We start from the raw sequence: 16,227 nt of genomic DNA, 5'->3' as shown, positions 1-16,227 counted from the left end.
CGGGATTAGACTCTGACGTCACAGTCGAGCCGTTAGTGGCCGACTCTGCCTACTAAGGGCTTCTCTGCAACTCTGCAGAATCCTATGGGTGACGTCACGGACACTATATATATATTTATTTATATATACAGTCTATGGTTGCGCCCCAGTCTATGGTTACAATACAATACAATACAACTTTATTTATAAAGCACTTTAAACCTCCAGACCAAAGTGCTGTACAGGCAAATAGATAAAACACAGCTCAGCTCACACACCATAAAACAAGTACAAGTAAAAACAAAAAACAATTTAAATGCAAAAAAGCAACACTCTAAAAGATGTTGAAACGCCAAATGTTAAAACGCTAAGGAGAAGAGGTGGGTTTTAAGAAGCGATTTAAAAGCAGGCAGTGTGGAGGCCTGTCTGATCTCCAGGGGCAGAGCGTTCCACAGTTTGGGAGCCGCTACAGAGAAGCAACGGTCCCCTCTGAGCTTTGACCTGGTTTTAGGCACATTCAGGAGCAGTTGGTCCGCTGACCTGAGAGGGCGGTTCGGCGTGTAGTGCTGTAGCAGCTCAGCAAGGTATGGTGGGGTCATGCCATTTAGGGATTTAAAAGTAAATAAAAGAATTTTAAAATGGATCCTAAAATAAATTGGCAGCCAGTGGAGAGAAGCTGGTCAAACTTCCGTGTGCCAGTTAAGAGCCTTGCTGCAGCATTTTGCACCCGCTGCAGTCGTGCGAGCGAGGACCCACTGACCCCCATGTAGAGAGAGTTACAGTAGTCCAGCCGGGTGGTGACAAAGGCATGGATTACTGTCTCAAACTGCTGTCTGGAGAGAAAAGGTTTTACTTTCGCTAGCTGCCTCAGGTGATAAAAGCTCGTTTTTACCACCGACTTAATCTGACTCTCAAGTTTGAGTTCACGTCCATTTTAATACCAAGGTTCGTAACGGTGGGCTTGGTGTACTGATGCAAAGGGCCCAGGTCTACAGAAGTGGTGTCAGTGGTGCTACCAAAAACCATTACTTCTGTTTTTCCTTCATTGAGTTTAAGGAAGTTGCACGCCATCCAGGCCTTTATGGCATCTAGGCACTTTAGCAGTGGGCTAACTAGGTAACCCTCCTTTAGTTGCGCCGAGGCTTCGGAGCGTGTGTCGAGTAATCCCCGAAGCTTTTTCTGAAGCATGTATCGAGGCTTGTATCGTTTTGGGCCAGTGACGTCATCGATGACAAACGAAGCCTCGCTGCCTGTTGATACCACGTGACTGCTTCACGAAGCGATTCAGATCGGTTGAACCGTTGAACCACAACGCTCATAATACCCATGGATGTATAAAAAGAACCATATTACCCCTCCTGTACCCGGGCCCGGTGACACGATGGAATTAAAAGAGCTCAGAATCTCACTTATATAGAGATCGGAACATGTCATAAGTATAAATAGATACAAGTGTGGTGACCACCTTTAATACACTGGGTTACATAATCCACACATGGAACTAGAGTTGGGGGTATTGTTTCCACACGGACATATATGTGGTTACCTCTATATATGTTGTGCGCCCTCCTGGCTCTTTCTCTTGTTGACCCGGGCTGCGACCCGACAACACCTGCATTTCTGCTGCTCATTAAAGACAGTTTTGCACCTTCGATGCACCGCCTCCGACTCCCTTTCTCTCGGCACTACACTGGTGACCCTGACAGCGTCTTGGGAAGTTTCCGAGACGGACCCGAACACGGCAAAAGGAAACTCGGGTTTCTTTCTCGAAATGCCGGGGATTTTTTGGAGTCGACCGTGGCTGCTACAGGCACGCGGACTGAGGCTCGGTGCGCGCCTCGCCAAATGGCTGGGGATGTTGCTTTACATAATAGACTTTCAAACTAGACTGTAGAATATTCAAACACCAATTTATTGAAGCTAACACAAGTTATGGCATTTGCATAATTCCATACCCGTCGGTATGCACTGTACACACTGGATTTAGATTTTCACCAGATTTCTATTTTCATATCTCGAGGTCAAAACCATACACTTTACAATTTTTATTTTAACATTTCAGATTTTAAAATTAGCATAATTTTTATCTTTTAATTTACTTTATTAATATTTTACAAAAATACTTTCTCAAAAAAGAAAAGAAAATCTATAACTTTAAAAAATAAAATAAAAATAACTTTTAACAACTAAAAAAACCCCAGATTTAAAGTTAAGTTCGGATGACATAGGATATTATTTATCAGGAACGAAGGTGCTAGTCGGAGGATTAGTGTTTCAATCTTTGATAACTTAATAATATTCATTCGAATAGGAAGAGAGCATGTCACCGAAAGAAACTAAGTTGAGACCAGACGCAGGGACAGGCTCAACTGCAGATATCAAGGAAAGGATAAAAATCTGATCAGATGCTTTAACCTTTCCAATGAAAAGACAGAAGACATGGAACCAAATAGAGAAACTGTTGGAACAGTGGCAAACAAGAGGACTGATTCCAGCAGATGATCAACCTGGACCAACAAAAGCCCATAGAAGAGCAGTACTCGACTATGAGCACGAACAATGCCTACAACAGCTAACTATATGGAGGGAAGTTGAAGAAAGATTTATAAGACTTACAAGTCTGATACTCCATCTGGAATATGCCAGCCTATTGGCACACAGCATAAATGTGGTCCGAGTAGCAGACTTGCCAGTGAGGGAAGACATATCAGAAAAAACAAAAGACACTGTAGCTTGTAGGAACAAGACAAGGAGAAGGGAGGGGAAACTTCCAGAGAAGGCAGGGCAGACACCTCCAACAATTCAAGCTCAGGAAGAACCAGAGAATGCAGGGCAGACACCTCAAACAGTTACATCTCAGATAGTGCCAGAGGATCAGAAGCAGAACCAACAACCAGGAGGTTTCCAAGGAGGCACAGGCAGAAGATGTTTACGGTTTGAGGGATGTTACCATTGCACCCAAATGGGCCATTGGGCTAGAGATTGTCCACAACAACAAATGAAATACCCACCACATGCACCAAACAACGGCCCTCCATGCAGATACCCCGGGGGAGGTTTCAATGATGACGACGGAGGCAGGGGGTCCCAGGGAAGTCAAAGACGAACAGCATCGCCAAACATGACCCAAATGCCACCGACACCCTGGTATCAACCACAACAATGAGGAAGCTCAGAGGGCCAGACCACCAGGTGATGCATCTTCAGCACAAGGGTATTTTGAAATCCAGCTACATTGAGCCATATCTGTCACCACAGGAGGGAGAGGTTTAATGTTTAATGTAAAACTAAATCGAGAGTAGCATTTGCACATAAAGCATCCACAGAATAGAACATTTAGCAGACTATGTTTCTAATTATGAGAAGGAAAGAGATTACGAGTTATGTTGTTCCCCTACACAGAAAATTATGGAGTCCACACAGCTAGTGAGGTCAAGACGACGGGTTTCCACCCAAAAATATGAAGACGGAAACCTAGTACTCGCCCAAGACGGAGGATCCTTACCAAGTCCTCCTGTTTACACCGACTGCAGTTCAAGGGGCGGCGATACACCTAACGTGGAGCTGTTGAGACCTGAAGACAGAAACTCGATTCTGCTGTGGGGAAGTCTGGCTACAAAGGGAGGTGTCCGATAGGGTCGCTTGTCTCAAACCAGTGAAGTCAAGAAGAACCCAGCAGAACTAGAGAGTGACTGTTAGCGGGAGAACAGAGACGGAGCAACAGAGACTGGCCCAACATTCCCCAGCTGACCCAGAAAGCCACGCAGGTTCTGGTCCAGGCTCACCTCACGCCTAGACTACTGCAACTCCCTCCTGGCTGGTCTCCCTGCATGTGCCATCCGACCTCTAGTATTGGAAGTTATGCCCAAGGGAACACTGTTATGGAGGTGGAGTCCAGAGAGATGAGTTTCAGTCTGGAAGGTGTGTGAGCTTTCTGCCGTCCTGATGTCAATGGGAGCTCGTTCCACCATCTTGGAGCCAGGATAGCAAACCCACGTGTTTCTGCTGATGGGAACTTGGGCCCCCTCGCAGTGCGGGTGCAGCCAAACGGTTCATTGTCAGGCTTTAACTGTTGCTGTTACCTGAAAGGTATAAACCACATTCAAAGAGAGAAGAGGTCGTTTCCTTCCATCAGAAACTTTTAACCAGTTTCTAAGTATCGTTTGTTTCATTTCCAGCTCGTCCTGTCTTTGTTTACAACACAGACTGCTAGCTCTGAAGCTAACCAGGGTTGCTAGCTGTGGGTCCCTGGCTGGAGTGAGATTTTGATATTTAATTACACATATGCGCACTAAATGACTGCTATGGTGTCAGCAGCGGGACCTTAGCATATATATATACAATATATACAAATACACAATATTGGACACAGACTATAAAGGGCTCTCAGTTTCATTCACTAATGAAAGCCAAACACATGTTTGTTTCCACTGTTTCATTGTGTGCAGAGGCCTGTCGCGATAAGCTAACAGTTGACTTATCGCTCCAATACACACCTCAAGGCTTTATATTGCAGTCTATCAGTTTGTCAGTGATGTTTTGCTGCTGCTCCAAACGCTATGCAACCACAGTCTGTTGTGGACCTCATCATGGATCTGTACATGTCTACTAATGCTTGTTTGTCTGCGCCCCAGCTGCATCCAGCTACAGCTCGCAATACATTTAATACTTTTAGCATTGTGTTTCCACTTGATTAATATGCATCTCCCATGTGTGCTTGCTATCAGACCACAGTCCTAGGTATTTGAACTCATTCAGCTTTGTCATTGGACGATCATAGAGTGTTGGCTGTTGGCCATCAGTCTTGCGTTTGTTTGTAAATACCATGTAGCATGACTTGCTCTCTGACATTTTGAATCCAGTTATATGACCACCTCTCCACTTCTTTAGTCGCTCGAGCTTCTCCATCACGTATGGGGCACGTCTTCCCCTCATCCACAGAGCCCCATCATCTGCGTCAGGGTTTCCGCTAGGATTTTTTCTCGCCGGTCAAATGTCCGGGCAGAATTTATTTTACCGGACTAATTTGAAACTTACCGGTCATATTTCAATAATAATAATAGTTGTGTAGCAGAGTTTCCGTTAGCAGGTAATTACCGGACTATGAGCAGATATGCTTCAGTTTAAAACTCAGTTCACGGGCTCATTTTTATATTGCTTCAGTTTATAATCGTAACAGATCGAAAAATTCAGATTAATTTTTCAATAAATGATTCCACAAACAACAAACAACATAATTACTACATTCAAACAAACTACTTGTAGTAGATAACGTACATTATTCAGAAGTTTACATCAACTTTGAATAATAACACGGGAGAAACGGATCCTCTCCCTCCCTCTCTCTCTCCTGACAGCCCGTCAGTTTCTCAAGCAGCTCCTGCAGCTCGCTAAACAGAGGGCGGGGCTTCAGGTGATCCTGCAGAGCTGCGTGTCTCGGTCAGACTCAGCAGCTGATCTGATCTCTCTCTCGCTCCGGTTACACTTCACTCGCGTTTATGTCCATATCGATCAGATCCAGCTCTCCTGATCGGCCTTTATAGAGAGCACCGATCAAACTATTAAGAGTGAATATCGGCCGATAATGACCGGCGGCCGATCGATCGGAGCCTCCCTAATTATTACCAGACATTTTGACCGTCAGGTTTTGAATTTACCGGTTTTTTATAAATTTTACCAGCTAAAAACCGGTAATTACCGGCTAACGGAAACCCTGATCTGCGTGTAGAGCCCATTGGATGCATGAGTCTCAGCATGTCAACATGTCGTTAATCATGATGTTAATAATATTGGACTGACTGCACTCCCTCGGGGGATACCGTTTTCTATTTCTAAATAACTGGAAACATCTGCTCCAACCTTTCCTCTAAACGTCCCGTCTGTTCAAAAGGCCCTTACCCCATTGATCATTCTCCCTCCAATACCCATTCTCCTCCATGTGATCAGTAGCCCCTCCTCCATGTGATCAGTAGCCCCTCCTCCATGTGATCAGTAGCCCCTCCTCCATGTGGTCAGTAGCCCCTCCTCCATGTGATCAGTAGCCCCTCCTCCATGTGATCAGTAGCCCCTCCTCCATGTGATCAGTAGCCCCTCCTCCACACAGAGTCATACGCCTTTCAATGTCAACGTACACTATTGCCACTATCTCTTTCCTTCTCAATGTTTCCCCACGTCATTACTCACTCTCACTAATTCCACATCCAGAGCTGACCTATCATCCCGTCTCTCCTCCTTCACCTTTTCATTCTCTGCTAGCAACTGCTGTGTTTGCTGCCTCTGGATATCACTGAGATGCTCCCCACTATGTACTGCTGCAAGTGTCCTTCCTCACATACCTGCCTTCTCTTTATCCGTCACTGCCAGCCTCTCCCCATCAGCCAAAGCTGGCATTCTAATGGATTCCTTTCCCCACTCATCTGCTGAAACATGGACCAGACATCACCTGGTGTTACTCCTCTGCCAATGGTAGAACACAACTCTCTCCATGCTCTCTCTCAAGTGTCCTTCAATAATGGTCACTTCCTCCAGTGTCCACTGTAATACAGTCTATCCCATCAGGAGACTGCACCTCCCTGTATGCCACACCATCTTTGAGAAATGACTGCAGGATCTCAGGTCTGCAAAGTGGACAGGTAGGCGAGAAAGGCTTTTTGGAGTCTCAGAGACCAAGGTCCTGTACACTTCGCATCCATCGACTGCACGACTTCAGGTCTGCGATGTGGACACTACACCTCAAATACATCACTACACAACCTGGGTATTTGAAGATAAGGGGATGTTTATAATATGCTGCAAAACACAACAACTATGCAGGGTGACGAGTCCGTTTCAACGAGTCCTCCAACTCATACGACCAGTTATGCCGATTGTTCAGGCGCTTAATACGTGCTGCTCCCGTTGAATGCAAACGTCACAGATGGACGTTTATTCACAAATAAGCCTCTCTGGAAAATCCTAAATTGTAGGATAGTTTGGCATTAAAACGCTTTCTGATTAGATTCCTAGCGAGAAGTGTAGATTGTACTTTTAGAATCCACGTCCAGTCGATGTGTAGGATCTATAGTTCTATAGATATTAGGAAGATGATCTGAGGTACGCGGCAGCCTCCATGTGAAGTCACGGGTTGACACAGAGGGCCTCATCATATAACTTTGCGTGGGGCCACAAGTTGGTTCTGACACACCCATATAAGTCTTTCAATTCCTCCAAATTGTCCTTACTATAAAATATATTATAAAAATATCCTTACTTTGTTGAAAGCAAACTTGAGCTTTTTAGCTAGCAAACGATTCAGTGGGGTTCGAGGATGGAAGTTATAAAGATAGTCAACAGATGCAAACTCTTCATTCCCTCTCTAACTCTCCTCTCGTTCACATCCCTCTGCAGACGAGTTGAAAAGTTCACATGCAAATTAGAGACTCTGCCAGCAGCGCTTTATGATCATCAGCGTTGACTCTTTCATTTGAAGACACCAGGTTAACCTCTGAATCGAAGTGGAGTAGAACAAAGTAGCATGCTGCTGTAACAAAAACATTTCCCAGCTTGGGATCAATAAAGTATCTTATCTTAAGATGATCTATGGATTCTGCCATATTTGCAACATGTGCTGTCCCATTCCAGTTTGGAAAGTCTGCAGGGCTTGATGACTAATCACGGGGTTTGTAAAGCAAGGCGGATGTTGTAGTCCCAAACGATAGCTGGGGATTCTGGGTAGTGTAGTGCCTTCGGAAACTGTAGTGTCAAACCTCCTATTTGTTTCTCTGAATGGAAGGTTAAAAACACAAAAGCATTGCACACCATTTAAACCAATCAGTGTTGTGTAATGAACAAGGATACACTGATGTGTGTTAGTGCACGAGTAATGCAGATATCACTGTGTACTCATTTGACAGTGAGGGAAAAACTGTTTTCACCCACGCTAACTTTACATGGAAGCTGCACACACATTATCCTGGCGAGACCTCAGATCATCTTCGTAATATCTATCACACTATAGATCCTACACATCCACTGGACGTGGATTCTAAGAGTACAATATACACTTCTCTCCAGAAAGATAATCAAAAAGCGTTTTAATGCCAAACTCTTCCACAATGTAGGATTTTCCAGAGAGGGTTATTTGTGAATAAACGGGAGCATGTTGTTTCTCACACGACCACACTTTAAAACGTGGCTATGGGTCGTAATCTAAGGGGCTTAAACAATCGACCTCTTTGGTCGTGTTTCGTAGGAGGGCAGGATGGTCTGTTTCTAAGGCCATTTTATTTGTGGTAGTCTGATCATTTCAACAAGAGAATAGAATCAAACTGAAAACATCGTAAATATGTTCCAGATACATGAAGCAGATAATGAACAGTGAAACTCGCTCATGGACTTTAAGGTGAAGACTTTAAGAAAAGGTTTTCCCACACTCTTTGTAGGAGCCATTTTATGGCTGTTGCTGGCATCTCAGTTTACCTTATTTATATGAATAGTGCAATATCAGGGTCTATGCAGGAATCCTGAAGTCAGATTTAATACCTTTGAAGACCTTTAAGACCCTTTCCATACATTTTAAGACCTCATCGCAACTTCCAGTTCTAACCGGTTACATTGGCGACACACTTTACCTCACATGTACTATATTGATTAGCTAAACAGAGTGCAGACAGACTAGCCTCCTCTCCACATGAACTTCACCCTCTCTGTGAAGGTCAGGGTTAATGCAGCATGCTGCTTTGCTGCTTCTGTGCTCTTTCATTCCAGTAGAACTCCTCAGAAACCAGTAGAAACCAGTATTTGACCAATAAACAAAACTTTGAACTATGAAATATATTAAACTTTGGTGAGGTTCAGCGAGGTAATGCCATATAGGAGCTCCCTCACAAACACCCAGGGGTTCAATTGGGCTGGGGCTGTCCGGGGCTAAGCCCGGCACAGAGGACGATGCTCTGACGTCATCACCCTCACACATTTGTCATATGTTTACAAAAAATGATATATATATGTTAAGACTTTTTTCTCGTTCTTAATATAGACTATGTTTAGGGTCGATATGTGTTGACCTTACTTTAAAATAGCAGATCTCTGTGACCGGATATAGTTTGGCTTAGACCCCGGCCCCACGAGGACGCATACAGTAAAACGCAAACGCAAAAAAAGTCTTCCGTTCACACGCATTCGATTCATTAACGCGTCCGTTCACACTAGACCGCTGGAAATGCTGGAAACGCTGTAGTACATATGCCAGGCCTGTAAGTGGCGCTGCTGCCGCCACAAAATACACCAAAAGCAGCGAAGAAGACCCCGGAGCATGGTTGCCCTTCTGTTTATTCTCCGCGGTGGACGGCGTGTTCTCCTGCTGTACATCTCTCAGGTATACCCCCCCCCCCCACCGAGCGGAGCAAGGCAACGAAACTTAAAATAAGCAGCATTTTATGGCACGCTATGCATGGGGCCACCTTTACCTCTTTCACACCAACGCAACTCCGGTTCAAGCTCCGTGCTAGAGCTTTTCAGTTTCAGACCCAGTTCTTCGGCTTAGCTCTGGCTCTTTTCACACCGCCCAGAGTCCGACTGGTAATGCGTCGTTGCCTCATCGTTTGCGTCATTACGTAACCGTTTGCGTGCCTGCTTCATAAAGCCAAACCGCGCGGATGAAATCAGTTGCATTCATTTCTTATGGCTCTATCTGCAGCTTTTCCGGAGTCATTTCTGTGGTTTAGTTATATTCTTATAAAAAAGTGTACTCGTGTCAATAAAGGTTTTTTTGAAACACAACTGCTTCCGAGGTCGGTCTTATTTCTTAAGGTGGACTGAACCATGAGTGTGGAGTAACGTTGTATCTTTCATTTAAATGAACTGTAACCTTCACCCAGGTATGTAACAGCTGTTCTCAAATGAACACGTGAAGTAAAGTTTAATATTTATAGTTTTATAGATTTATAATGAGGTGATCAACGTGAATACTCAGGTTCCACCTTAACACGCAGACACGTTGCTTCACCATGAGCAGAAACCTTTATATATACAGTCTATGGCAGAAACACTAAAACTCTTGTTAAATTTCTCCATCGTTGTGTACAAACTGGATAAAACGCGGGCTTGTTGTTGTTGTTCAGGAGTTGATCTGTCTCTGCCCCCGCCTCGACGTAAGCGTGACGTATGCGGTGCTTTTGCTCTGGCCGGACAATTTTTTGGTGCTTGAAACGAACCGGATTCCGGAGCTAAGAGGCTGCTCCACTGCGGTGTGAAAAGGAAAACCCGGTGCTTTTCAAGCTCCAGCTCCGAACCGGCCCTGAAACACCGTTGGTGTGAATGAGGTATCAGAGCCTCTCAGCCTGATACCTTGAGGGGGTTTCCCGACATGTCGTTGCAGTAAATGAAAGGGTGTTTCATGTTCTCGTTGCTGTGGACCTTCTTAATACCTTGGAAAATGCCGTTTAATACTTTTTAATAGCCTTAATTTTCGCTAAATGTATCAACTTTTAATACTTTTTAAGACCCCGCGGACACCCTGAATGTTATGAACACTTGGTGGTGGGGTGTATAAAAGGGGTCATAGGTGACAGGAGAGGAAGTGGACACAGGAGGAAGAGCATACCGATTCTACCAGACGGCCAGCCCAGACGATGCTCACACTACAACTATTGACACAGTGTACTTAAACCTTGGTATGTAAAGCAATAAAACAGCACGCTGTCGACAGACGGACAGAAAACGAAACTCAAAGGAACAGTGAACATTATGCCTGTCAATTCTGACGTTACGTCAACAGATGGCGCTGTTGGGATGCGATCTGTAATGGAAAAAAGGATTACCCAACACAAGGCCAATAGATGGGAATTGTTTATTGTAAACTGTGAAAAAAACTAAATATGCTTAATTGCGGCTCCTACACTCTGAAACCCACTATGGTTTTTCTCCTGAGTGAACACGAAGATGTGATTTGAGAGCACCTGATGTAGTGAACGTTTTCCCACACTCTTCACACCAGTAAGGTTTTTCTCCAGTGTGAATACGGTGATGTGTTTTGAGAGCACCTGATGTAGTGAACGTTTTCCCACACTCTTCACACCAGTAAGGTTTTTCTCCAGTGTGAATACGGTGATGTGTTTTGAGATCACCTGATGTAGTGAACGTTTTCCCACACTCTTCACAGCTGTACGGTTTTTCTCCAGTGTGAATACGTTGATGTGTTTTGAGATTACTTGATGTAGTGAAAGTTGTCCCACACTCTTCACAGCTGTAAGGTTTTTCTCCTGTGTGAATATGTAGATGTGTTTTGAGATTACTTGATGTAGTGAAAGTTGTCCCACACTCTTCACAGCTGTAAGGTTTTTCTCCAGTGTGAATATGGTGATGTCTTTTGAGATGACTTGATTTAGTGAAAGTTGTCCCACACTCTTCACAGCTGTAAGGTTTTTCTCCAGTGTGAATACGGTGATGTGTTTTGAGATTACTTGATGTAGTGAAAGTTTTCCCACACTCTTCACAGCTGTACGGTTTTTCTCCTGTGTGAATACGCAGGTGGCGCTTTAAATGTCCAGATGCTGTAAAGGATTTGTCACATTGCTGACAGCTGTGACGTCTCTCTCTTCCTTTCGGTTTCTAGAACAGACGGACAGAGAAAGAGAGAAAGTCAATCTAAAAAGCATAAATACACAAGTTAACACAATAAAAGCTCACTTAATATAAACCTTGAGTTAACAAAATACTACTCATCAACTGTTTGTCTTTATTATATTTGATACAGTAATACAGCAATATTCTAACCATACCAGAGGTGGGGGACTCGAGTCACATGACTTGCCTATTTTTGGACTTGAGACTTGCTTGACTAACATTGATAAAAGACTCGACTTGACTTTGACTTGGTATTCATGACCTGAGACTTAGGCTTGAGACAGATGACTCGAAAGGACTTTACTTTTTAAAATAGAATATTTGCATTTGTATTGTACGAAGCACCTCGAGGGAAATGAAAGAAAGGAAGAAAGTAGGAAGTGGAGCGCCCAGGAGACAGCCGTTTTATTGCAGACTGTTATGTTTATGTGGGGAAATTAGGGCTGTCAGTCGAATAAAATATTTAATCGCGATTAATCGCATGATTGTCCATAGTTAATCGCAATTAATCGCACATTTTTTATCTGTTCTAAATGTACCTTAGAGGAATATTTTTCAAGTTTTTAATACTCTTATCAACATATGAGTGGACAAATATGCTTTATGCTAATGTTTATTATCATTTGAACAATGACAAATATTCTCATGAATATTAAACACAACAACCTCTGAACATTACAAATATTCGCCTCAATTCAACCTGGAACCTCTCATACAATAATACAATACAAATGGTGTGTGTGTGTGTGTGTGTGTGCACGTGCGTGCGTGCGTGCGTGTGTGTGTGTGTGTGATCGTTGGAGCTATGTGCAACTCAAGGCATATGCTCGAACGGGAGCTGCCTGGACGCTGCAATCATGTTGCTGCAATCATGAGTGTGCTGACTTCTCCTTCAATGTCCCGCTGTCTGCATAAAGTCAAGTGCTCGGCGCAGTTGTGTGGATATGGCGCTCCTCTGTTTTCATTTAAACAACTCCTTATATCCGTTAGCGCAGCTAGCTAGCACCAGATGCTAACAACAACAATAGCCGCGTTCACACTGCGGTACGGTAATGCACGTAAGGTCTCTCTCTCGCTCGCCACACAGACACACACCCTCCCGGTCCTCCCGATGGCCAGTCGGTGCCTGCCGGTGAGCGTGGAAGTGTGGTCTGCCACAAGCGGGCGGCAGGAGCGGGGCTGTCAGCAGCGGGGCTGTCAGCAGCATCAGCTTGTAGATGGTATTTTAAACTCGATGCGCTCTGAAACTACGGGGCGGCCGAGGAAAAAAAATACACATTCGTTAATCGCGTTAAAATAATTAGTGGCGTTAATTTTTTTTGACTTGACAGCCCTAGGGGAAATACATACATTATTTGAGATACATTTCAAACTTGCACTTCATTTTAGGGACATTTCAGCCGGCCACCACTTCCATCCATCATTCTCACAAACCTGCGCTCATTGAGCAACAACGTGGACACACTAAGGACATACACAAGGTACTGTCATGAATTTCTCGAGGCCTCTTGATTATGTTTCACGGAAAGTTGCCAAAAACAATGCTACCGTGGACAGACTAACTAACCCCCCAGTGTCAGTATCCCCCCACTCAGAACACCAGACCAGCAGTCAGTGCCTCTGCATCAGGTACAGCAGATGTGTTGTCCCCGTGTCCATCTAACATCAATTCAGACACCATGACACAGTTCCATCAGATTAATGATAGAAACCTGGAGGACATTATTCAACTTCTGAAGTCCTCCTCCTGCTGCCTTGATATTATTCCAACAGGGTTTTTCAAAGATGCTTTTCCTTGCATGGCCTCAGATCTACTTCACATAGTAAACAAGTCTCTTCACTCAGGTGTTTTTCCACAGGCTGCACAACTGCAGTCATTAAACCGCTCTTAAAAAAGAATAATCTAGATGCTTCAGTAATGACCAATTACAGGCCCATATCAAACCTCCCATTTCTAGGTAAGATCATTGAACAAGTAGTTTTTCAACAGTTGAGTAATTTCTTGCATGTAAATAACTGTTTGGATGTGTTCCAGCCAGGCTTTCGTCCAAACCACAGCACTGAGACTGCTCTTGGAAAGGTCTTCAATGACATCCACTTATGGCGCATTTCCACTGCAGGGCCTCGCACGGTATAGTTAGGCCTTGGTAGGCCAGGCTCACTTTATGCTGCGTTTCCAATACAGTTTAGGAACTGGGGCAGTAACTATAGTAACGCAGTGTAGGCGGAGCCGCGACGTCATCTTCAATGTGTGTCACTACCCGATCTGCAGCCCTGCCCCATCTGCAGTGCGCATGTGCGAGATGGTCCGCCATATTTGACAACTCCATACGGCAACTCTAAATGGGACATTTGACACAGTGGCGTTTGGCAAAGCAGAAAAAGAACACTCAAAAAACCCCACAATATTAATCTGAACGAGAGAGACGAGTTATTGTTATTACAACGTGACTTCACTATTATTGAGCAACTCCTTTTGTTGGGTCATTTTATTGGGTTAAGTGCATTGTCAGAATAAGTGAGAAATGGATGTAACTTCTGTTGGACAGCCATCATACATGCTGAAGAAATATTGACTGAATGTATGCAATATGTATGGCATTCATAATTGATATCTAATTACATTAACTGTGAATGTCCTTCATTTTATCTCAAATAACAAAATATTTTAATAAAGATATTTGAGAGTTCATGACTCGCTCATGCACGATGCAAATCGGGCAGCCGTCTAGACGTCAAATGTCCCATTAGAGTTTCCGTATGGAGTTGTCAAATATGGCGGAAGCTAAACAAGTACAAACCACAGACTGTCCGTGTCATGGTGAATACAGTCGCTGCTTTATTTATGTCTCAGTATATGGTAGGGGTGTAACGGTTCACAAACATTTTGGTTCCGTACGTACCTCGGGTTTTAGGTCACGGTTCAGTCCGGTACGTTTTCGGTACCGCAGAAACAATTATCACAAAACATAAAATATATAGTTTTTAAATTATTATTAAACTGAATATTCACTCAAATAAATGCAGAATCTAATGAAATGAACATTGAGGTGCAGCATGTGGATGAACTGAAATAACCTGCATCTGAACTGCACTGTTCCTGAGCAGCAGCTTGGCATCAGGACTTGCTTGTCGTTGTGTTTTCATGTCGTCTAAAGAAAGATGAACTCGTCCACATGGCTGCAGAAAGGGCAGATCTGCTGGCACTAGCATGTCTCCTGCTGTGGAGAACACCCTCTCTAGGGACAGAGGCAGCACAGCCAGGTAGCGCTTTGCTACCATGGCAACACGAGGATACTTGGCGTTGGTAATAGCTCTGGCTCGGTCTGAACTCTCTGCGAGCGGTGGAGGCTACATGCTAGCGGGAGTTGGGTTTGCACTTCAGTCCGTTTTCTTTTGGTACCGGTGATATTCACGTTCGGTGATGCCTTTTCAAATGAGTGAAAGCTCGATGTATTGCCAGCCGCGTAACGTATAACTGGATAGTATCTTCATTATTTATGAATAATAATCAATTGTCCGCCGGACAAGTCAATTGAAAGATCTACTTGTCTGATATTGTGAATAACACGTCCCGGAAGAGGATGTGACAGACAAGAAGAGGATGTGACAGACAAGAAGAGTATGTGACAGACAAGAAGAGGATGTGACAGACAAGAAGAGGATGTGACGGACAAGAAGAGGATGTGACAGACAAGAAGAGTATGTGACAGACAAGAAGAGGATGTGACAGACAAGAAGAGGATGTGACAGACAAGAAGAGGATGTGACAGACAAGTTAGTTAGTTAGTCAATTTATTGAACATGTCAGAAACAAAACAAATATATAACAATAATATATATATATATATATATATATATATATATATATTCTCCTTTCTTTTTTTTTTTTTCCTTTTCACTCAGATTAATAATTATAACAAAGTACCAAAAAAAAAAAAACAATAATAATTTTCAGATAGTCTCTGTTCATGTTCAACAGGGGCAAGAAGAAGCTTAAAAAACTTTTCTGGTCCTACCCCCTCTAACATATATTTTTCTTATAAAACATTAGGTCATCGTCATCAGCGACATGTTTGTCTTGTTAATCTTTTCTTTTTTTTTTACAAAACAATCAGAAAGAAATTACTTTTTACAATTACAAGAAATAACAACAAATGAGATTTTACAGGTCCTGTTCATAACCATTAATGATTAGACTCCTAAATAATACTTTCATTTCAGATAGACTTGTACAATATTTCAGTGCATCGTTACAGTTATTCCACAGACTAACACCTTTTGATGAGATGCAATGAAGTTTGGCATTTGTTCGTACGGGTGGTTTTTTGAAAATGCAGTTTCCTCTCAACATGTGTATGCTTTCTCTCTGTGTGAAAAGTCCCTGGATATTATGAGGTAATTGTTGATTTGCGGCTTTGAACATAATTTGAATAGTTTTATAGTCAACCAGGTCTTGTAGTTTTAGTGTTTTTAGTTTGATGAACAATTTATTTGTTGGTTCTCTGTAGGTAGTTTTATGTATAACTCGTATGGCTCTTTTTTGCAGGATGAAGATAGGATGTGTATTTGTTTTATATGTGTTCCCCCAAACTTCCACACAATACATCATGTATGGAAGTATGAAGGAGCAGTACAGCATAA

The 16,227-nt window shown here is 43.3% G+C and overlaps 1 protein-coding gene across 1 annotated transcript in view; it reads right to left on the bottom strand.

The window, feature by feature from the left end:
* The window catches only part of LOC117441960 (uncharacterized), a 605,495-nt gene that overhangs the window by 381,784 nt on the left and 207,484 nt on the right, over positions 1-16,227 (bottom strand). Inside the window, 1 exon segment of the mRNA XM_071202313.1 lies at positions 10,871-11,539. Within this exon segment, the coding sequence (XP_071058414.1) occupies positions 10,871-11,539 (669 nt within the window).

Source organism: Pseudochaenichthys georgianus, unplaced genomic scaffold, assembly GCF_902827115.2.
Source record: "Pseudochaenichthys georgianus unplaced genomic scaffold, fPseGeo1.2 scaffold_223_arrow_ctg1, whole genome shotgun sequence".
Taxonomy (NCBI): Eukaryota; Metazoa; Chordata; class Actinopteri; order Perciformes; family Channichthyidae; genus Pseudochaenichthys; species Pseudochaenichthys georgianus.
This window is presented reverse-complemented; position numbering and strand designations above follow the sequence as displayed.